The 22809-nt window shown below is 45.6% G+C and overlaps 1 protein-coding gene across 1 annotated transcript; it reads left to right on the top strand.

Moving 5' to 3' along the window:
- Window positions 1-4131: 4131 nt before the first annotated feature.
- PLAC9 (placenta associated 9) lies at window positions 4132-19327 on the top strand. The gene is made up of 4 exons (XM_037155537.2): window positions 4132-4618; window positions 16304-16401; window positions 17890-18013; window positions 18548-19327. The coding sequence occupies exons 1-4, from the start codon at window positions 4555-4557 to the stop codon at window positions 18556-18558; spliced, it is 297 nt and encodes a 98-aa protein (XP_037011432.2). The 5' UTR covers window positions 4132-4554; the 3' UTR covers window positions 18559-19327.
- Window positions 19328-22809: the final 3482 nt, after the last annotated feature.

The following is a 22809-nucleotide window of genomic DNA, read 5'->3' as shown; positions in this document are numbered from 1 at the left end:
CATGATGGCTAGAGACTTTCTGGAACTCCACTTGGGAATGGAGGCTAACCAGTCGTTTATTTTATGTTCAAACTAGTGGCCAAAGGATGAACTATGCAATAAAGAACATTAGGATTTTCAGTGTTCATTTGGGGGAGAAATTAAATTGGAATCTTTTCTTACAACCATATAAAATTCTAAATGGATTTGAAAAAACTTTTAAACTATTTGAGAAAAATATTGGAAAAGATTTTTATAGTTTTGGCATGAGGAATCATAAACAAGTTATAAAACCTACAAGCCATGAAGGAAAATATTGAAAATTTGACTACCTAAATATGTAAACCTTCTGTGTGTTGAAAGACATCACAAAGAAAAATACAATGAGAGAATGGAAGAAAACATTGCCAATACCTATAACAAATATTGAATTAATAATCGGAATATGTAAAGAAAACAGGGGGCTAAAAAAAGTATTTGAATTGGCAAATAAAGCTCAGCTTAACTCATAATAAATAGCATATAGATAAAAACAACAACAAGATAACATTTTTATCATCAAATTGTCTATCTTTTAAAACATAAGTATCCAGTGTTGGAGAAAGTACAAGGCTACTTACTAGACATAGAACTTCAAGTGTCTTCACTACTTAAGCTATTTTATGTAAATAGCGCCCCCTGCAGCACAACTCCAACACAGAACAGGATTAATAGGGGGAGCCCCAGAGTAACTCAGTGCCAGGTCCCACCAATGGGTTTAGTGAGTTTTTGACATATCCAACAAAATATAAAATGCCCTCTGATTCAATAATTTCTCTTCCAGGAATTTGGCCTTTCACAAATACATATGTATGTAATATGTATATAAAGATATATGCAAAAGGATGTTCATTGAAGCATACTTTACAGTAGCAGTGGGGGCAAGAAATAAACTACATGTACATCAATAGGGGATTGTCTGGAAAAACAGTGGTGCATCCATTCACAAGATATTTTGCAACTCTTCAAAGGAATGAAGTAGATTTATGTGTACTAATGTTAGCATAGGTAGCTAGATATTAATAAAGGAAAGGGGCAAAGGGAATTAGACATTATTAAGCAAATCAACTAGGAAACATAAACCTGCTTTGATAGGAAATGACAGCTTCAGAAACCCCAGGACACTGTAGCATTGCCCTGCAAAGTGGATTAACAACACCCGCCCCCAGTCTGAGTGAATGAACTTTTTGTACCCTAGGGAGACTGGAAATCTGGTCCTTCCTCCCAGCGTGGCGGGAGGTGGCAGGAATAAAACAATAAAGGGGTAATTCCTCCACTGGCCACATGCCCAGTAGAAACCAAGATGGTATAGGGGGATGTCTCTATTATGAGGCATGCACAGTAGGAGGCAAGATGGTGACCATAAAGAGTGGAGCCTAACTTGGAAAAAGGATTGGATAGACAAGGGACGCAAAACCCCAGAAAATCTAGGAAATGGATTGGTTAGAGAAAAAGACGCAATGCTAGTCCATGAAGTATTGGGAAATTGATTGGTTAGTTTGAAAGGGCTCCTGGTGCTTCCCAAACCCAAGATAATATGATCCAAACTTAACAAAGATCTCTCTCTCTCTCTCTCTCTCTCTGCCCCTCTCCCTCACCCTCTCTCCTTCTCCCTCTCTCCCTCCCTGGAGCTCTCTCTTTCTCTCTCTCTCATTTGCTCCATGCACTCACACATTCTCTCTCCATAGCAGCTACACAGGCTCCAAGCATGAGCCCAGGTACGGCAACGCAGCACCCACCGGAGTGCGTCCGGATCACACACTAACTAGCTGGACAAGGACAGGTGCTAAACTGAACAAAATGTCAGTGTAGTGTAAAATGTCTGGACCCTGGTCCTATTTTGGGGCCTGCTGAAGACAAAGCTGAACTTTCACAGTGGGATGGAGCTGAACACAGGACATTCCTTTGATTTTGCTTCTGTAATACATCTTACCACCACACCTTATCCTCCCATATGTGGGTCCCTGGAATGCTTTCCTTGTGACTTTGAAAGGACCCCATTTCCACCAGCAACACTAATATAGAACGATTTTCCAGATGTGATGGTATGAGTGAGCTAAACAAGGACATGAAAGCAAGCTCCAAAAATATCTTTTTTCAATCCCGGACATATGTTTGTGTCTGTCTGAATATCTCAGATAGGGCATGCACAGACGAGGAACTGGAAGAGGTCAACAAGCTGAGGGGACTGGGTTAGATTCACTGTGTAGGGGAAGTCGGTGACAGGAAGGAGTTTCACACTTTCCTCTGTTTGCTTCCTTACTTTGTGACTCTACCACAACAAGAAAGTATTTTATGCGTGTTGTTTTTATTGCAAACTCAAAATATTAGGTAGCACGCTGGTTCTGAGCTGCATGAATCCCTATCAGATTGGCTGTTCTTTGACAACTTCCCACCTGACTAACTTGCCCAGGAATGTCCTACTAACAAGTGTGAGAAATTATTGGCATTGTTAAAAGAAATTCTTCTGAGCCAGCTTCTCTGGGCATCCCAATCCTCATGAGGGCATCTTAAAAATTAGATCCAAGTCTCTGTCCTAGATCTGCTGATTCAGAACTGGAATTCCTGTGCCTACGGCTATTGTGTGGAGGAGAAAATAAGGAGTGAGGATTACTGGTTGGTGGGGTCACTGTACTGGACAACTGCAGAGACACCATTGGGAATGAGAAGACAGAGAGGCAGCCTTGATCGGCAAGGACTCTGATTAACCCTGATGGGCTTTTTGCTGCATAAATCCATTCTCCTGGGCTGGGTGGTGAAGGCTCTCCATGGAAACCAGGATGCACACCCAAGGCTCTACCTCACAGGTGTTAGGGTCACTCGCTTTTTTGCTTTTGTGTTTACTAAAACTTAATTTTTTTTTGTACTTGTTGGGTGGACGGGGGTTTGCCTACTGTACTCTAAACTAGAGGGAGGTGGATTTGAAGTTCACTGAAAAACCCACCCAGCTCTTACTCTGGGCTTGCTTAGAATGAAAAAAGACAAACCAGCTCTGAGCAGCACAGTGTATATTATTACTTAAGGCAGCGATTTTCAACTGGTGTGCAGCAAGAACTTTTAAAACATGCAATACCTGACTTTAGTCAGGGTCACTGACATCTTTTTCCTTAGATTGTCAAATAAAAAAAATGACAACAGACAACACAATAGTCATCCAGTATGAATGAATCAAAATTATACCAAATTTTTTATCAGATAGGCAAAAAATGTAGTATTTTTTGGTGTGCTGCAGAATTTTAGTAATTAGTTTATGTGTGCCATAAGAATAAGGTTGAAAATCACTGGTCTAACAGCTGGCCTGCAGAGGCAGCAGAACTAGATTCAAATTCTGACTCCACATTATACCAACTGGGTGGCCCTCAGCAAGATTCCTAACATTTTGGAGTCTCAGTTTCCTGATCTGAAGAATGGGCATAATGATGTGCCCCTCACAGAGCTGCAGTGTAGTTCAGAGACAGAGTGTATGCAGAGGTAAACCAATTAAAGGTTAGTTACTGTTTATTAATATTATGGTGGTAACCAGACTGTAAACTCCTTAAGGGCAGACATACCTGAATGAGAATTGTTTCATTTCCCCCCTCCACCAGAGTCTACCTAACTCTCCTAGAAAAGAGCCGAACACCTCGATTCTGATTCTCTTAGGGATCGAGGCCTTTCATTGCCTTTAACCTGTTTTACAAGTCTGTAAGCCATAGACAGGAACGCAAAAAATGCTTGTCTATAAGTATGCAAATTATTCCTGTTACAGGTTCAGCTCATTCTGCCTCAGGGTGTGGAAGAAGCCAGTTTTATCTCTATTTGCACATTCGTGTCAATATTCTGGATGTGACTGTCCTTTGGTCTGGTTGTCACCTCTTACTGATTCCCTCATTAACCATGAGTTAAATCAAATCTTCAGCACATGCTCCTTTTACAGTCGTCACGGTTTTACTGTTTTTCGAAAAGTATCTTCTAATGTTACTATTTACTCCTTTAGCAGAACAGTACGTTTCTACAGAGGGCAGATACCTGGTCTCATGGCCAGACACTGTCTCATGTAATAAGAGTGAATACCTTACTCGGCTGGGGACAGACCAGCTTCCACACTCTGTGCAGTCCGGGGCTTAGATCCTGTGCCATAGCTGTGGGTCACACCGAGGACGGCGGCAACCACTGGCCAAGCTTCATTTGGCCGTCCGGTCTGTAAAATGGGCTCATAACGAGTGTCCGGGCCGAGCGGTCGCCAGGAGCCCACTCCCTCACCCTTAACCCCCCGTCCTCCTCCCTCTCCTCTGCCCTGCCCCCAGGAGGCGCGGGGGGGACTCCAGGGCGGCCCCTTGCTCAGCAGGCACCAAGGCTGGCGCAGCCGCCCTCTGCCTGTGGGGTCTCTGGGCTCCGCAGGGCCCGCGGGGTGCGGAGGGGCCTCTGAAGGGGGCGGGTTCGCTTGAGCCAGAAAGCCCGGAGCCGCCCAGGAATTTTGGCTGGGACTGAGAGCATTTCCTCCCGGGCGGGCCGGCGCAACGATCCCGGGGAGGGCTGCGGCGGGCAGACGGCACCATGCGGACCCTGCTGTGCGCGCTGGCCGGGATCGCTCTGCTCAGCGCCCCGGGCGCGGACGTCGGTGAGTGGGGCCCGGACGGGCGGGGACTCCGGAGAGAGGCGCACGGCGAGGTAGGGAAGAGCGAGAGCGATGGAGGAGGGAGGGACATGGGAACAGAGCCGGACGAGAGAGATGGAGAAAGAGAGGGAGATGGTGAGAGATAAGAGAGAGGAAGATGGGAAAAGGCAAAGAAATAAAGGCAGGAGACTGAGCCGATTGGAGGGAGGACAGGAGGAAGAATATAGAGAGAAAGGTAAAGGCTGAGACAGACTTTGGAGAGAAAGAGATGGGTGTGAACTATGAGCTATGAACTGGGATAGAAGGAAAAAGGAGTTTGAGAGGCAAAGGGATCAAGAGGGAAAGAAATAGAGGAATTAACATGATAAGAGAAATGGGGGCGGGAAGAGAATGCAGAGGAAAAGAGAAAGATGTGAGAGACCAAAAAGGAAAAGAGATTGTTGAGAAACCCCACGACCCAAGGAGAGAGGGGAGGAGACAAGGATAACACGGTGGGAGGTCAAGTCTGCATGAGAGGCAGCCCTTGACCCCTCCCCAGCTCTCTCCAGAGGGTCCAGAGGCTTCCAGGCCTGGTCTTATTGGGCCTTGGAAACTGAGCTTCAAGAGGCAGGTGACCCAGGCCTGGCCCAGCACAACCAGTCAGGGACAGGCAGGCAGGACCAGAAGAAAGGAGAAAGGTCCCTGTTTCACTTGTCAGGTGGGCTGAGGAGGCTCCGCAGGTGGGTTGAGGAGACCAGTCTCCAGGCTGCCAGAGAGGTCTCTGAGAGCCTCAGCTGCCTTGAGGGGAGGAGGATGGGGTGCAGGAGGGAGAAGCCCTCTGGGTGCTCTGCTGGCTGGGCTCTCCACTTGGCACTGCCCCCTCTCCCATCCTCCGAGAGCAGTCTGAAGGGCTGCCTCTTCACTGGTCAGGTGCCTCAGGTCAGGTGCCTGCAGGTATATTTATTTTCTCTACACACAGATGCTCATTCCTTGCCCCTCATCCCCACCAAGACTCTGCATACTGTACAGTATGTTACAGTTTACAAGCCATGTTCCCACATACTCAGTGTGTCACAGAGGCCTCAACAACAGGCAGCTGGTGCTCATCCCAATTGTCCGGGTGAGGAGAGAGCTCAGGTCTCATGGTGGTGCCAAGGCAGAGCCCTCACTAAGCATCCAGGCTTAGTCAGGCCCTTTCCCCTGAGGCCAGGCTGGTCCCCCATCAACCTGAATTGGGTGGATGTCGACTAACCTAGGCAAAGTCCCCTGTGTTAGTCTGAATGTCAGGCCTCAACCCCGGTCCACCTCAGGGCACAGTGACCTGTGAGAGTAAGCACTGGGGAAAGAATCCGGGCCAGTCCCGATTGGGGCAGCCCGGACTGAGCGACCTTGGGTAAGTTACCTCACCTCTCTGAGGCTGTTTCCTCCTCTGTATACTAAGAAGAATGATACCCAATCCCCCCGAGCCCTCCGCCTGGGTTAGATGAAACAGGAAGCGCCCAAATGTCAACACATATTGGATCCTTCTCTCCTCCCCCCAGACAGCCCCAACTGACCCCTCCGAGCCTCAATTGCTTCACCTCTTAAGAGGACCTCACGGGCCGTGGGAGGAGTGGCTTGGCACAGTACCCGACCTTCTTTTTCTCTACCCACCCCCTGGAGCTGAGGACACAAAGCAGAGTCTGGTTTCCCCTGGGAGAGGAGCTGGCCACCTGCCCACAAGTGACTGACTTTCTGTGGCCCCTGGAGCCACAACTGTGTGTGTGTGTGTGTGTGTGTGTGTGTGTGTATCTATAATCTTTAATTTAAAATCATTTTTATTTTCTTTCTGATTATGCATGCTCATTGCTACAGATTAAGAAAAAGGAGGAAAGTATAAATGTGTTAATGTAATTTCACATCGAGTTCACACATTTTTGTGTATAACCTTTCAAACTTCACACAATGTACCATTGTTTTTCTTAACTTTCATTTATGAAACCTTCTGGATATAAAGGCAGACCTCAGCATTATTGTCAGCCCAGTTCCAGACCACCACGGAAGTAACTATCGCAATAAAATGAGTCAAATTATTTACACTATGCCACAGCCTGTTAAGTGAGCAACAGTTATGTCTAGAAAAACAATAAGGTCACAGTACTTTGTTGATAAAAGTAAATTCTAACTATTATCTGAATCTTCATTGTGTCACAATCTTTTTTGCTGGTGGAGGATCTTGCCTTCAATTTGTTTTAAAAAATGCAGTATCAGAAAGATGCAATGAATTGAGGTATGCCTGTAAATTATTTTGAAGGAAATTATAGATTTTATATATTTTCATCCTAAAAATTTTCTGATGTATCTCTAAAAAATAAGTAATCTTTTAATAAACATATCTACGATGCCATTACTACCACCTAAAAGCAGACCAGAGTCCCTTCATGTCACCAGATACTCTGTCAGGGCCCCCTGCCCCAGATCGGGTCAGGCTGTCACATTTGCTTTCTTTAATGCAAACAAGACACATACATTGCTTTTGGTTGATATGTCTGTCAAGTTTCTTTAAATATGTAAGCTCCCTTCCCCTGCTCTTTTTTTAAATGTATTTGTTGAAGAAACCGGTTGTTTGTCCTATTGTTTTCCACATTTAGGTTTTGGCTGTTTGTACCCCCCCCCCCAGGGTTCTTTTTGCCCCTGTATTGTCTATAAACTAGTAGTTAGATCTAGAAGCTTGTTCTAATCCCAATTAGATTTTTTTTTGCAAAAATACTTTAAGATGGTCTTTATTGCCTTCATTTGCATTTATTTAATCACTACCAAGATTGAACTTTTTCTTCAAATGCATATTGGTCGTTCCTACTACTTCTTGTAAATTGTTTCTGACTTTTCAATTGTTATTGAGATTTTTCTTCTTGATCTGTAAGAGCCCTTTATGTATAGAGTGAGGCAAACTGTTGTGTGTCACTTGTAGAGAATTTTTTCTTCGGTTCAGGCTTTGGCTGTGTTTCTTTCCTGTTTTGCTGTCAGAGGGACCCGGACTCCTAGGGCCTGGTCCCTTTAACCAGTGTAACCCCCTGCACCCAGGCCTCTGGGCCCACGGGGGAAGCTAGCACTGTCCGCCACCGACCACTCCGGGTCCCTGACTTCCCTCAGGATCCTGCTTTTACAGGAGAAAGACGAAGATCCTGAAGGGCTGTGGTGAGGATCACAGCTTTCTTCTTACAAAAATATATGTTGTGGGGAGTGAAGCACTCAAAGACAGTTGGGTCAGAGGCACACATTCTGGCTCTTGTGGAGCCTCAAGACAGCTGCAAAGGTGTCAGGTGTACAGGTCCCATTTGCCACACACCTGTCCAGCCCCTCATTTTTTAGGAGAGGCAGCTGAGGCTTCAAGTGGGAGGAACTTACACAGGGTCACATCACTGCCAGGGCACAGTATAGACAGTGTCGGGAAGGTCAGATTCAAATCCTGTCGCCTACTAGCTGTGTAATCTGGGGCATCAATGTCTTTGATTGTTGGTTTTCTAATTTGTAAAAATAAAAGATATGAGTAATGAGTTTACGGATAGAATAACTAAGTAATGTATTTAAACAGTCAACAAAAAGCTTGGCGCATAGTAAGTGATCACATACCAAGAGTGGCTTTGAATGTAGAGTAGTTATGCCCATTCTAAGGGTGAAGAAACTAAAGCTCCAACAAGTGGGGTTGGCTTAATAGAGTCTAAAAAGCTGAATTAGCACCAAGCCCTTTTTGTGCTTGTTAGAGAAGCCCCTCCCAGCATCCCTTGGACTCCTGCATGGGTTTAGTTCTAGATCAGATGTTCCCACCCCAACCCCCATCTTGAGGAGAGCTGATTGGAGCAAGCTAGCCAAGAGCACTGACCCCATGTGGAGGAGGGAGCCATGGGGTACTTTCACTGACCTGCTCAGTCTTTAACTCACCTGGTAAATGCCCTGCATGGCATTTGTACATCCCTTGGCAGTTCCAAAGCATCTTCAAGTACAGGATGTCCTGTGATCAATGCAGCAACCCTACAAAGTAGGCAGAGCAGGGCAGATACCTCATGGATGAGGAAGCTAGTGTGAGGCAAAGAGCACAGTCAGAAAGCAGTGACGGTGTTACTGTGTCCCCAACTCCCAGCCTTGCGTTCTCTTCACAGCATGTGGAGAGAGGTTATTTATCCTGATAGCTTCTTAGACTTTCTCCACATTATGGTGGTTTGGGAATGTTCTAGTACATTATAACCCAGTGAATTAAAAAGCACAGTATTCCAAGATAGAAGGAGCCATGGTTTCTGTATGGTCTCAGGGAGCCGAGCTGCCTGCCAGCCTTGACCGCCAGCCAGTCTGCCTCTGATCTAATATATGAGAAAGAAATAAACACGTGTGTAATCAAGGGGGCTGTTTGTTACAGCAGCCTAACTTGTATCCTAAGCAAAATATTAACTTAACCAGATACTGAAGGTACTGGAATGACATTGCTGTGCTCTCTGAGTGATCAGCCAGGCTCAAATCCACATCCAGAAAAGGACCAGAGACCGAGGGAGCAAGATGTGTCTCTCCCTAAACTAAACTAAACTAAACTAAACTAAACTAAACTAAACTAAAATGCTCCTTAGGGTCTGAGCTATTTGAGGATCTGAGGATCCCTTTGCTGTTTCAGCCAGAGCAGTTCCACGGGTTGGAGTTCTTCACATAATTGTTTGAGAATAATGTTCTTTTGCTTTAAAAAAAATAATCAAAAACCACTGATGGTTTTGAATGAATCAAAAAGTATAATACAAATATCAAATGTGGTAAAATTTATTATTCTACTAGATTAAATGTGGTCACATATAATGAACCCCCCAGTGACAACAGTTGCTGGTCATGCGGTGCATCTTTGAGGACTCAGGAGGCAGAGCAGCACGGTCAGCACCACCACTGAGAAAGTGCCTGTCGTCGCCTGGCATGGCAGAAATCGTTTGAGTCGTGGGTGCCTTTGTTGTGTTTGAGTCCCAGGTAAAAAAGGTCTCCTCTGCTTGTGAGTGGCCATGTCTCCTTAACTGGGGAAGTTAGCCCAGTGCCTCCCCCTGGGCTTCTGGCCTCTACCAGCAGCCTGTTTTCACCAGCTCATGACATTCTACCCTGGCCACTGTCCAGGTTGCACAAAGGCTCTGAGCAGGAGCCAGTCCAGGGAAAATAACCAGCATCCAAAAAAGCGTCCATTTCCCAATAGGGAGCTAAGGAAGGTCAGGGAGGGAGGGAGGGAGCTGAGGAAGGGAGGGAATATGAGAATCACAGCCTTGGCTCCTGAGGGTGGAGCATGGTAATCCTTCAGCCTTCCCCACTCCTCCTGTTGGAGCTTTCTAAAAGTCCCCTGAATCCCTGGCTGGTGTGGTTCAGTGGATCGAGCACCAGCCTGCAAACCAGAGGGTCACAGGTTCTCTCCCCAGCTGGGGCACATGCCTGGGTTGCAGGCCAGGTTCCCCGGCAGGGGGTGCACAAGAGGCAACCATATATTGATATTTCTCTCCCCACCTTCCCCTGTGCTCTAAAAATAAATAAAATATTTAAAATAAAAAAAGCCCCGTGTAGCAGGCATTATCCTGAGCCCCTTTCTACTGAGGAGGAAGCCACGGCTCCAAGGTATGTGTGTGTGTGTGTATGTACAAATTCAAAAAGAAAAACAGAAGGCACCCACCTCTTGCCTTACTGGAGGTTCTAGTCCAGGAAGCAACTTGTCCTTGACTCATCCCAGTACTATCCTTGTAGCTAACTTCTTTAAGGTTTTATTTATTTATTTATTTTTAGAGCGAGGGCAAGGGGTGAAGGAAGAAAGAGAAGTATTGTTGTGAGAGAGAAATATCTATTGGTTGCCTCTTGTACACCCCTCGACCACAACCCAGGCATGTGCCCTGACTGGGAATTAAACCTGTGACCTTTTGGTTTGCAGGACCATGTCCAACCCACTGAGCCACACTGGTCATGTCTGTAGCTAATTTTCGAGGCCTCTCAGCAGGCTCTGAAAGACCTGGCAGCATCTCGGATGGGCTATATCTGGGCTACAGTGCTTTGGGCCTTCCTATCCCTATTACAGAGGAAGCTGCAGAGGCTGAGGCGAGAGGAGAAAGTTTCCCACAGGCTCACACCAATTCATGGCTGAGCTGGGCTGAGAACATGGGTGTCCAGTGTGTTTTCTGCCATCATGTGTCAATGCCATGGAGACCCATGTGGATGAGGGAGCTGTGGTGAGAGCGAGGGCCCTGGCCCTGGCTCTGTCCCTGGCTCTGTCCCAGCTTTCTCTGTGAACCGGTCGGGAGGCTCGGATGAGCTCATGGACAGTTGGGCGGTGGAGCTCAGGGTGAAGTCCTATCCAGATGTGAGAGATTAGTGCTGTGCAATGTAGAGAACAACATCAGTCCAGCCTTATCCCTGGGGGGGTTTTGGAGCCAAGTTAGATCTCACCACAGACACGTAAAGAACAGTACATTTTAGGCCAGTGGGAGGGGCATATTAATGTTGTTCATGAGTTACAAAGCTGGCTGATCCCTACTTGGCTGACAGAGCCATGATGCTTCCTCTTGGCCTCAGCTCGGGGGAGGGGCAGAAAGTAGGTTAGGGTCTGGGAGAGGGCAGACAAGGCTCGTGGAAAAAATTTGGCCAAAGCCACTGGGCAGATCTGCACAGGGTGAATGTGGACGCAGACCTACAATGGGATAGCCCTCTTCCCCTGACAGCCCTCACTGTGGCTGAGAGCTGCTCTTCCCACCCCCTTTCCTCTTCAGGCTGAGCACCCCAGTTCTTTCCAGGAAGATAAATGAATCAAAACTTGGAGTCCCTTCATCCTGGCCATCACTACACCTGCTTAGGCCATGTGGCCCAGAATGGAGCATGGCCCTTTAGGCGGGGTTTCTCTGCCACCGCTCCCCTGCCCTGAACTTTTTCCATCAGTGCATGCAGCCCATGGTGGCCTCTGTTTTTTGCAACAACCCAACAGACAACTGGCTTTCCTTATGGAAAATTTTAAACCATACATATGTACAATAGTAGAGAGAAGAGTACAGTGAACTCTCCTGTCCCCACCACCCAGCTTCAGTAGTTGCTAATCTTGGCCAATCCTGTTTGCTCTGTACCCCCACTTATGCCTCCTCCCACTCCCAGGCCTAGATTGTTTTGAAATAAATTCAGGACATCATAGAATTTCATCTGTAAATATTTTGGTATAGCTCTCTAAAACACTCCTTTAAAAAAAAGTAACCAAAGAGTAACTCTTTAACCAGAGTCCCCTCTCTACCCAAAGTCAACAAGAAGACCATTGTCTTTTAAAGAGGTTTTTGTAAGTTCAGTAGAGGGAAATAATGAAATGAAGGGTGGAAAACAAATTGTTCTCCACAATAGATGCTCAGAGTGGAAGGAAGTTTTGTCTTTGCTCATGGTCCTTGCCCCTGAATGCAAGAACCAGGATCTAGATAGAGCTGGAACCGGAGAACCTAGTGATTCCAGCAGAGATCAGAAGGCCAGCTTGCTGAGGAGGGGTCAGGAGAAGGCCAGGGTGCTTGGGATTTTGTCGTTTGCTGACTGTGTGACCTTGGGCAAGTCATTCAACCTCTCAGAGTGACACAGCAAAAGTCTTAACATCTCCATTCTTACCTCAAGACCTGCCAACCTTTTGGGTAACTTTTGGACAACCCATCAACACCTTATAAGTCCAGAAGTTTTGCACCTACAGAGACTAAGTGTAGTAACTGTTAACCCCCTGTTTCAGAGATCCATATCCAGAGCCACAACCCTGATATTGTCACTGTGATGCTACTCCATCTTTAAAAGCTAAAACTGCAGTATACCTGACCACCTGTTCCATTTGTTTTTCTCATCATCGCATCAAGACCTCCAGTCCTTTCAGCCCCTCCATTTCTCCCAGTGGTCTCCTTATTGGCCCCTTTTCCTCCTTATCCAAGCGAGACTCCAGGGCTCATTCTCTCAACCCCTTGCTGGTCAAACCCTCAATTCCTTTGTTCTCTTGCCCTCCACCACACTCAGCCCACAGACTTCCAGGCTTCAGCTCCATTAGCCATTCATCTTTGCTGTTCTGCACTGCACCAGGGAGGACTGGTGCTTCCACAGCGCCTCACTGATGCCAGGTCCTACTGCAGTCCTCCTGCACTGCCTCCTCGCTCTGCTCACCCCTTTTGAAAGCCCTCTCCTTGTTCCAGCCTCCTCCCCACTGGTGTGCTGTCAATGCTCTCACCATGGCTTCTATTTTAGTAACTGTTTAACAGCCCACTCGCAGAACTCCTAAAAATTCAACAACCATTTCTTCTCTTTCCTCACCCTACATGACTTTTCAGCAAAATGAATCTCCCATTACTTTACAGAATGAGTAGAGGCCATCAGGTGGGAACTCATTCAACTTTTGGCCCTCTAGAGGTAAAATTTTTAACCCATTTTTGCTGCATTCCTTCTCTCTTCCTTCCATGTGTTATCCCTACTGCCACCACCCTTTTCTGGGTTGCATGGCCTCTCTCAAATGCATTCCTTCAGTTCTCCTCTCTTCCTCTTGTCCCTCAGGCTACAAGACTGGCTGTGTTTCTTCAGTGCGGTAGAGAATTGGAAGAAACAATAAACTTTCTCTAGACCCTGTGTTCTGCTTTCCCTTTCTTCACAGCCAAGCTTCATGGAAACATTTCCCAGGATCCAGATTTCTACCTTCTGATTCCTCCTTCCCTTTCTTTTTCTTTCTTTCTTTTTAAAATATATTTTATTGATCATGCTATTACAGTTGTCCCATTTCCTCCCTTCATTCCCCTCCACCCTGCACACCCCCCTCCCACCCACATTCCCCACCTTTAGTTCATGTCCATGTGTCATACTTACAAGTTCTTTAGCTTTTACATTTCCCATACCATTCTTGCCCTCCCCCTGTCTATTTTCTACCTACCATCTACGCTACTTATTCTCTGTACCTTTTCCCCCTCTCTCCTCCTTCCCACTAGCCCTCCATGTGATCTCCATTTCTGTGTTCTGTTCCTGTTCCTGTTCTAGTTGTTTGCTTAGTTTGTTTGTGTGTGTGTGTGTGTGTGTGTGTGGTTGTTAATAATTGTGATTTTGCTGTCATTTTACTATACATGTTTTTTATCTTCTTTTTCTTAGATAAGTCCCTTTAACATTTCATATAATAATGGCTTGGTGATGATGAACTCCTTGAACTTGACCTTATCTGAGAAGCATTTTATCTGCCCTTCCATTCAAAATGAAAGCTTTGCTGGATAGAGCAATCTTGGATGTAGGTCCTTGCCTTTCATGACTTGGAATACTTCTTTCCAGTCCCTTCTTATGTGTAAGGTCTCTTTTGAGAAATCAGCTGACAGTCTGATGGGAAGTCCTTTGTAGGTAACTGTCTACTTATCTCTTGCTGCTTCTAGGATTCTCTCCTTCATTTTAATCTTGGCTAATATAATTATGATGTGGCTTAGTGTTTTCCTCCTTGGGTCCAACTTGTTTGGGATTCTCTGAGCTTCCTGGACTTCCTGGAAGTCTATTTCCTTTGCCAGATTGGGGAAGTTCTTCTTTATTATTTGTTCAAATAAGTTTTCCACTTGTTGCTCTTCCTCTTCCCCTTTTGGTACCCTATAATTCAGATGTTGGAACATTTAAAGATGTTCTGGAGGTTCCTAAGCCTCTTCTCATTGTTTTGAATTCTTGTTTCTTCATCCTTTTCTGTTTGGTTGTTTCCTTCTTCCTTCTGGTCCACTCCATTGATTTGAGTCCCAGTTTCCTTCCTGTCACTATTGGTTCCCTGTATATTTTCCTTTATTTCACTTAGCATAGTCTTCATTTTTTCATCTAATTTGCAACCAAATTCAACCAATTCTGTGAGCATTCGGATCACCAGTGTTTTGAACTGTCCATCTGATAGGTTGGCTATCTCTTTGTTGCTTAGTTATATTTTTTCTGGAGAAGATAATGGGACCTTCTGGTGCTGATTCCTGAGTGGGTAGGCTTCTAGGACACTGTGGATCTCTCCAAGGAACTCTCCTTTGAGGCTGGGAGTCTCTCGGGCACCTTAACTCCCACAGGTGTTTTCAATTGGTGTTTTGAAGCTTTATTTCTGGGCACTGGAACCCTGGATTGTGAGGTCTGTCTTGCTCCCCAGTTTCACCTGGTTTATCTACACGCGAATGTATGACCGTGGTCAGCCAGCCACCTTGCATGCCAACCCCCTTCATGATCCACCACCTTGCTGGGTCCTCCCACTGCCACCTCGTGCCCAGAGTCCGCCAGCTTCTGACTTGCACACTGGTCCGCCAGCTGCCCTGCTGCGAGCTCTCTCCATCTGGCCTCCCTGACTCCACCCCTCCTACCAGTCTGGATGAATGTGTCTACTTTAACTCCTTGGATGTTGGACTTCCATACAGTTCAATTTTCTGTCAGTACTGGTTGTTTTTTTGTTTCTAAAATTTTGTTGTCCTTATTTTGGTTGTGTGAGAAGGCACAGTGTGTCTACCTACACCTCCATCTTGGCTGGAAGTCCCCCTCCTTCCCTGTCATCCCACTGCAGCCTAAACTTTGCTTTGCCTCCACCACTCCACTAAAAGTGCTGGGGTGGATTTACCAGCGACTTTCCTGTTACTCTGTTTTTTCATCCTTAGCTTGCTAGACCTCTGGGCTGCTGTAGATCATGCTGACTGCTTCATCCTCTGTGGAGCTTTTTGCTTCTTAGTTTCTGGGACAGTATCCTTCTTTCTGTCAGCCTTCTTCAAAGTTCCAGCCAACTCTCATGACCCATGGGCATCTCAGAGCCACTGACTCTGAAACCTGAGCTCAGAACCAGGGGTCTAAGACTTCTGGTATGAAGATTGGTAGTGCCAAGAAGAACCAACATTGGGGAGAAAAATGATGAATCAAGGGTTGAACAGGATGAACCTCAGATCTCCCACTTACTAGCTTTGTGACATTGGACATATCATTTCACCCCTCTGGGTATCATTTCCTTATGTGTAAATTAAGGATAATAATTCATTATTGTAGAATTTTAAGTTAATACATTTGTTTAGCACACTTTGTGGTATGTAGTAAGCAATCATCAAATGTCAGCTATTATTAACTGGTCACTGGTGTCAATGCTACTCTTAAAATCTCCACTCATTTTCTTCCTCTCTGTTCCTACTGGTGCTGCCTCCTTTTTCTCATCTTTTACACTGATTACTGCAGTAACTTCCTGCCTTCAAAGACAAAGCCCCCCCCCAATCCAGTCTCAGTATCTTAAAAAGTTGTACATGACTACGTGACACTTCTGTTAAACCCCATAACAAGCACTGCGATTGGTTATTAGAGCCTGTGGCTTGGTTTTTATTTTCCACCTCTCCAATCTCATCTCCCACGTACCCTGTACTTCCCAACCACTCTGAACTCACCAGGGTTGGTACATGAGCCCTGCTCATTCATGCTTCTCTGTCTTTGCATATGCCATTCTCCCTGGTGGAGACTTCCTTCCCTTTCTTAACCAGCTCAGGCAGCACCTCGGAGAGGAAGCCCACCTGGACGGTAAGTGAGCTCATAGAAACCAGAGACAAATGAGTGGTTGGGGCAGCCCTGCACTTGCTCGCTGACCCCCACTGAGCCTGCCTTTGCTTCTCTCTGTGACTGTTTTCAGGCCCCACCTCACTTGAGCCCAGTGTTTTACAGGAATCTTGAGTGTTGATGAAGAAAACAAAGGCCCCCACAGTTACAAGACTTGTCTTCCCGCAGCTCCTGAACCTTTCATCCCCTCCCGAGGAGACCCGGCTCGAAGCACAGAGTGTGACGCACACATGGCTGTCCACCGCCGTTTAGATGTCATAGAGGAGGTGACAAGGGCGACCTGGGAGGACATGCGTCTTTGGGTCCCCCTGCCAGGCTGGTGGCTTTATAGGTTCAGGCCAACCCTGTTTTGGAGTATTAGGGAGGCCCAGGCCAACCCTGCTGCGTGGCCACTGGGGCTGCCAGGCTAACGTTGCCCTGCCCTGCCTGGGCTGTCAGGCCGAGCAGCCCCCAAAGGGCCCTGCTGACACCCAGCCAGAAATTTCTACATAATTGCTAGCGGGAAAGGTGGAAATTCAGCCACTGAATTTTTGTTATACGGCCATAGTTTATAACTTGGGGTAACAAACTTGTGTGGGGGGAAATTACACTTTATTTCAAAAACCTTAGGATTCCCATTTCTTATAAATACAACAAACCATAGGAGTATTTTTTAAAATATTTTATTTATTTATTTTTAGAGAGAGGGGAAGGGAAGGAGAAAGAGAGGGAGAGAAACATCAATGTGTGGTTGCCTCTCATGTGTCCCCTGCCGGGAACTGGCCCGCAACCCAGGCATGTGCCCTGATGGGGAATTGAACCAGCAACCCTTTGCTTCACAGGCCCGTGCTCAATCCACTGAGCTACACCAGCCAGGGCCATAGGAGTATTGACAATACTGTGATTTCTGTCATCATAGAAATCAGATAACTTCATCTCGTTACAGTTGTTGAAAATATCTCAATGTATCCAACATATCATTTATTCTAACTAGTGTGTCAAAATTGAAGTAGTTGTTAGACCTTATGGTAGATCATGTTGTTTAGTGAGTTAATAAATTTTAGCCCTGACTGGGTGGCTCAGTTGGCAGGAGCGCCATCCTGATTGATGTGCCAAGACTGGGCTCAATACCCAGTCAGGCCACATGCAGAAATCAACCAATGAATGCATCAGTAAGTGGAACAACAAATTGCTGTCTCTGTCTCACTCTTTTTCTCTCTCCCTCTAAAAATCAATAAATAAAAGTTTAAAAAAAACAAATTTTATATCAAAAATTTAATTTTAATAATGCATTTGGTGTCCTTGGAAATCCTATGGTTTTTTTTTTCAGTTAAATCATTTTTCTAAGAAGAGGTCTGTAGGTTTCACTGGACTGCTAATGGGGTTCATTCATGGGGAAAAAAAACACCAAATAAATTTCAAAATCCCAAACCTGTCATTTGGCAGAGTTGCCACCAGGAGGCGGAGCAACAAAAGGAATGTGCACTCCTAGTTGTGAGTCCAAAAACAGAGAAGGATCCCTAGTCGCTCCACACCTGTGACAGAAAAACCAGAGTGCCAGAGCCAGGAGCAGCCATAGAGACACAGCCCCTGAAGATTTTTGTCATCTGGGGAGTGGGAGTCAGGCAAGGGCAGAAGATGACCTGAAAGAATCCAGGTCCCCTGGCACCCAGCTCTCTCCCCACTGGACCACCAGGTGCTCCTGATGAAGCAGGACTTGGCATCACTCTTGTCCTTGGCTCCTCTCACACCGTTCCCATCTCTCCTTGCTCTAGAAGGTAGAGAAGACAGTGGAGCACCTGGAGGCAGAAGTGAAAGGCCTGCTGAGCCAGCTGGAGGAGCTGGCCTGGAACCTGCCCCAGGGACCCTTCAGCCCAACCCCTGACCTCCTGGGAGATGGTGAGTGTAGTGACTCAGGTGGCAGAGATGACAGCCTCTGAGGCTGGGCAAGCAGGATGGGGATGGGTGTACTGGTGTAGCCTGGGCAAGCCAGGGCTCCAGCTCTTCTGTGGGGCAAAAGTGGGAGGGCATTTTCCCCAGCTCACCCCAAGTGTTCCTGGCCCTCTCGCCCATCCCCATCCATGGATGGCTGCAGCCCAGCATCATTCAGGGCACCTGAAGGAACGCCCAGTTCTCCCAAGGTCCACTCTCAGCACCACCACCCTGACACGGAGCAGCTGCCTCCAAGCCAAGTGGTTCCTTTCATATCCCTTCCCAGGACCACCTGTGTGCCACCACCCCCCCCCCCCCCCCGTGTGCTAGTCTTTCAGGAAAGACTAGAATGCCTCTGACCAGGCAGTGGAGAGCTTGCCTCCCTGCTCCCTCCTTGAGCCCTGTGTTCCCTGGCACAGGAATTCTCCAGGGAAGGGGAGGGTCGGGGAGGGCAGGGTGCCTTCAGCATCCCCTGTCTTGGAGCCTCTCCCTTTCTTTCAGATCATTTTTGAGCACTGGAGATGGTGTTGCCCAGCAGCTGGAAGTAATACACCCATCCGACAGCTCACCTTTGAGAATGGAGCCTTGCATCCAGCCTTTCTTCCTCAGCTTTGTACAAAATAAAAGCTACTCCATTGATCTGTGTCTGCTGACAGAGTGACCCTTATAGCCACGGCCCCTTCCCCGTCTACTCCCATGCCCCGAAGCCCACATCCCCCTGAAGGCTCAGACCTGGGAACCCCTATCCCCTCTGTGCTTCAGCCGCCCTTCTCTGTATTCCGGGCAGGCGTGATCCACAGAGGTGGGGCACTTGAAGCCCAGAATTGTACGATGATGCAGTGGACATGCCCTCCATGTAGCCTCCTGCTCAGAGTATGGCCACAGATGAGCAGCAGCAGCCTCACCTAGGGGTTTGTCAGAAATGCAGAATTTGGGGCCCTACCCAAACCTCCTAAATTAGAAGTTACATCTTAATGAGCTCCCTCCCAGGGGATTTGTGTACTCATTAAAGTTAAAACAATTTTCTTTTAATTGAGGTAAAATTTACGTAACACAAAATTCAAACTTTTAACCATTTTAAGCTACACATGCAGTGGTCTTCCCATATTGTACAATCATCACCGCTCTCTAATTCCAGAGCACTTCGACCAGCCCAAGGGAAACCCTGTGCCTAGTGAGCGTCCCTTCCCAGTTCCCCTCTCACTACCCCTTGAACCCACTGATAATTCATCTCTATGGGCTTGCCTGTACTGGACATTGCATATAAACAGAATGCTACAATATGTGGCCTTTGGTGTCTTTTTTTCCCTTAGCATGTTTTTAAGGTTCATCAATGCTGTAGCCTGTATCCATACTTCATTCCCTTTTGTATGGACACATACTTTTCATTTCTCTTGGGTCTATAAGTAGGGATGGAATTGCTGATTCAAATAGGAACTCTTTAAATTTTTGAAGAATGACCAACTTTTTCTGGCACAGCAGCTGTACCATTCTACCTTCCCACCAGCAATGTTTATATAAGGTTTCATTCTGCCACGTGAGCACCATGTCTTTTGATTATAGCCATCATATTAGGTGTCCCCTGGTGTATCATTGTGGTCTGAAGTCGCATTTACCTAATGACTAGTGATGCTAAGCATCTTTTCACGTGTTTGTTGGATATTTGTATGTTTTTGTTTTTTGAAAAATGGCTATTCAAGTCCTTTGCCCATTTTTAATACAGGGTTACCCTTTGTTGTTAGAGTTCTCTATGTGTTGTGGACACGCGACTTTTATCAAATATGTAATCTGCAGATATTTTCTCTTATTCTGTGGGTGGTCTTTTTCCTTTCTGTTTTTAAAAATATATTTTACTGATTACGCTATTACAGTTGTCCCAGTTTTACCCCTCTGCCCACCTCCAACAGTCTTCCTCACTAGTTCATGTCCATGTGTCACTCATATAAGTCCTTTGGCTTCTGTCTCCTATACTATTCTTAACCTCCCTCTGTCTATTTTATACCTACCAGTTATACTTCTTTTTTTAAAATAAATTTTATTTATTTATCTTTACAGGGGAAGAGAAGGAGAGAAATATCAATGTATGGTTGCCTCTTGTGCATCCCCTGCTGGGAACTGGCCTGCAACCCAGGCACGTGCCACGACTGGGAATCTAATCGAGATCCTCTAGTTCGCAGGCTCAATCCACTGAGCTACACCAGCCAGGCCCAATTATACTTCTTAATCCCTGTACCTTTCCCCCCATTCTCTTCCTTCCCCCTCCCAGCTGAGAACCCTCCGAGTGATCTCCATATCTATGGTTCTGTTGTGCTTGTTTGCTTAGTTTATCATTTTTTTTAGATTCAGTTGTTGATAGTTGTGAATTTGTTGCTATTTTAGTGTTGATCTTCATAGTTTTGATCTTCATCTTCTGAAATAAGTTCTTCATCTTCTTATAGTTTTGATCTTCATCTTCTTAAATAAGTTCCTTTAACATGTCATGTAATAATGGCTTGGTGATGATGAACTCCTTTAAGTTTAACTTGTCTGGGAAGCATTTTATTTACCCTTCAAATTGTAAATGATAACTTTGCTGGACAGAGTATTCTTGGTGGTAGGTCCTTGCTTTTCATCACTTTGAATACTTCTTTCCAGTCCCTTCTTGCCGGAAAGGTTTCTTTTTGAGAAATCAACTGACAGTCTTATGGGAACTCCTTTGTAGGTAACTCTCTTCTTTCTCTTAAGATTCTCTCTTTATCTTTAACCTTGGGCATTTTAATTACGATGTGCCTTGGTGTGGTCCTCTTTGCATCCAACTCATTTGAGATTTTCTGCTTCCTGGACTTGTATGTCCATTTTATTCACCAAATTAGGGGTGTTTTCTTTCATTATTTTCTCAAGTAAATTTTCAATTTCTTTCTCTTCTTTTTCTCCTTTTGGTATCCCCATGATTCCAATGTTGACGTGTTTGAAGATGTCCCAGAGGCTTCTTATATTCTCCTACATTTTTGAATTCTTGTTTCTTCTCACTGTTCTGGTTGAATGCTTATTTTTTCCTTATGTTCCAAATCATAGATTTGCAAACCAGTTTCCTTCTCTTCACTGTTGGTTCCATGTAGATTTTTCTTTATTTCACTTAACATAACCATAACAACAACCATGTTGTTGCCATCCATAGTCAATGAGTTCTTTGAGCATCCTGATCACCAGTGTTTTGAACTCTGGCTCTGATAGGTTTGGTTTTCCTCTGTTTTGTTTAGTTCTTTTTCTGGGGTTATGTTCCACCCTTTCATTTGGGCCATATTTCTTTGCTTCTCAATTTGGCAACTTCCCTGTGTTTGTTTCAGTGTATTAGGTAGAGCTGCTTTTACTCCTTGTCTCAGTAGCATGGCCTGTTGTAGAAAAGACACCTGTAAATTGTGTGGGGCAGAGCCTTAGGCAATCGTCAGGGTGGGGCAACCTGCTCTGCATGGCAGAGAGGGCTCAGAGAGGGGACAGCGCTTCTGCCTGGCTTCTGGAGGTTTACCTGGCACTTGCCTCGTTTCCAGTCACTTCATCCACTCCCTGTATGCAACTGGTGCCCTTCCAAATGTTGTCCTGTGCTGAATCCCAGAGTGGGAAGGTTTGCATACATTCTAAGACTAGAATCTTCTGAAAATCCAGCAATTTCTTTCACCACCCCAACTCCCACTGGTTTGTACAGCCAGCAGTTATGGGGATTTATTGTCCCAGCGCTGGAACCCTGCTCTGTGTGGTCTGGCCTGGGGCTAGGATCCCTTGCTCCCAAGGTATCCGTCCTGATTTTTACCCACCACACGTGAATGGGGACTGCCCTTCTGTTGCCACTGCTGCCTCTCCACCCATCTCCACCCATCTCCATGTCTCCACCCCTCTTACCCACCTGGATGAATGTGGCTTCTTCACATCTTTGATTGTTGAGCTTCCATACAGTTTGATTTTCTGACAGATCTGGGTGTTATTTGTTTTGAAGTTTATTTGTAATTCTCTCTGTGGTCGTGTGAGGAGGTGAAGCATGTCTACCTATGCCTCCATCATGACCAGATCTTTTAATTTCTTGTTAGTGCCCTTGGAACCACAAAAGCTTTCATTTTGATAAAGTCCATTTTTTTGTTTTTGTTGTTTGTGTTTTTGGTGTCATATCTAAGAATCCATTGCCAAATCCAAGGTCATCAATATTTATTCTGAGTTTTTTCCCTAGCTTCAGTGGATTGAGCACCAGCCTACAAACCAAATGATCACTGGTTCATTTCCCATTCTAGGGCAGATGCCTGGGATGCGGGCCAGGTTCCCAGTGAGGGGCACACAAGAGGCAACCACACATTGTTGTTTCTCTCCCTCTATTCCTCCCTTCCCCTCTCTAAAAATAAATATATAAAAATCTTTAAAAATATATTTATTGTTTTTTTCCTAAGATTTTTATAGCTTTACCTCTTACATATAGTTCTTTGATCTTTTAATTTTTGTATAAGATGTGAGGTAGGGAGTCAACTTCATTCCTTTTCTTGGAGATACCCAGTTTTCCCAGCACTATTTGTTGAAGAGAATATTCTTTCCCCATCGAATGGCCCTGGGGCCCTTATCAAAATCAGTTGAGCAGAGATGTTTAGGTTGATTTTTCAATTCTATCTCATGGGTTTATGCATCTATCTTTACACCAGTATCACACTATATGAATTACTATAGATTTGCATTAAGTTTTAAAATTAAAAAGTATAGGTCCCCTGACTTTGTTATTCTTTTCCAAGACTGTTTTGGCTGTTTGG

This window comes from Artibeus jamaicensis, unplaced genomic scaffold (assembly GCF_021234435.1).
Source record: "Artibeus jamaicensis isolate MK-2021 breed Jamaican fruit bat unplaced genomic scaffold, CSHL_Jam_final contig_332, whole genome shotgun sequence".
Taxonomy (NCBI): Eukaryota; Metazoa; Chordata; class Mammalia; order Chiroptera; family Phyllostomidae; genus Artibeus; species Artibeus jamaicensis.
This window is presented reverse-complemented; position numbering and strand designations above follow the sequence as displayed.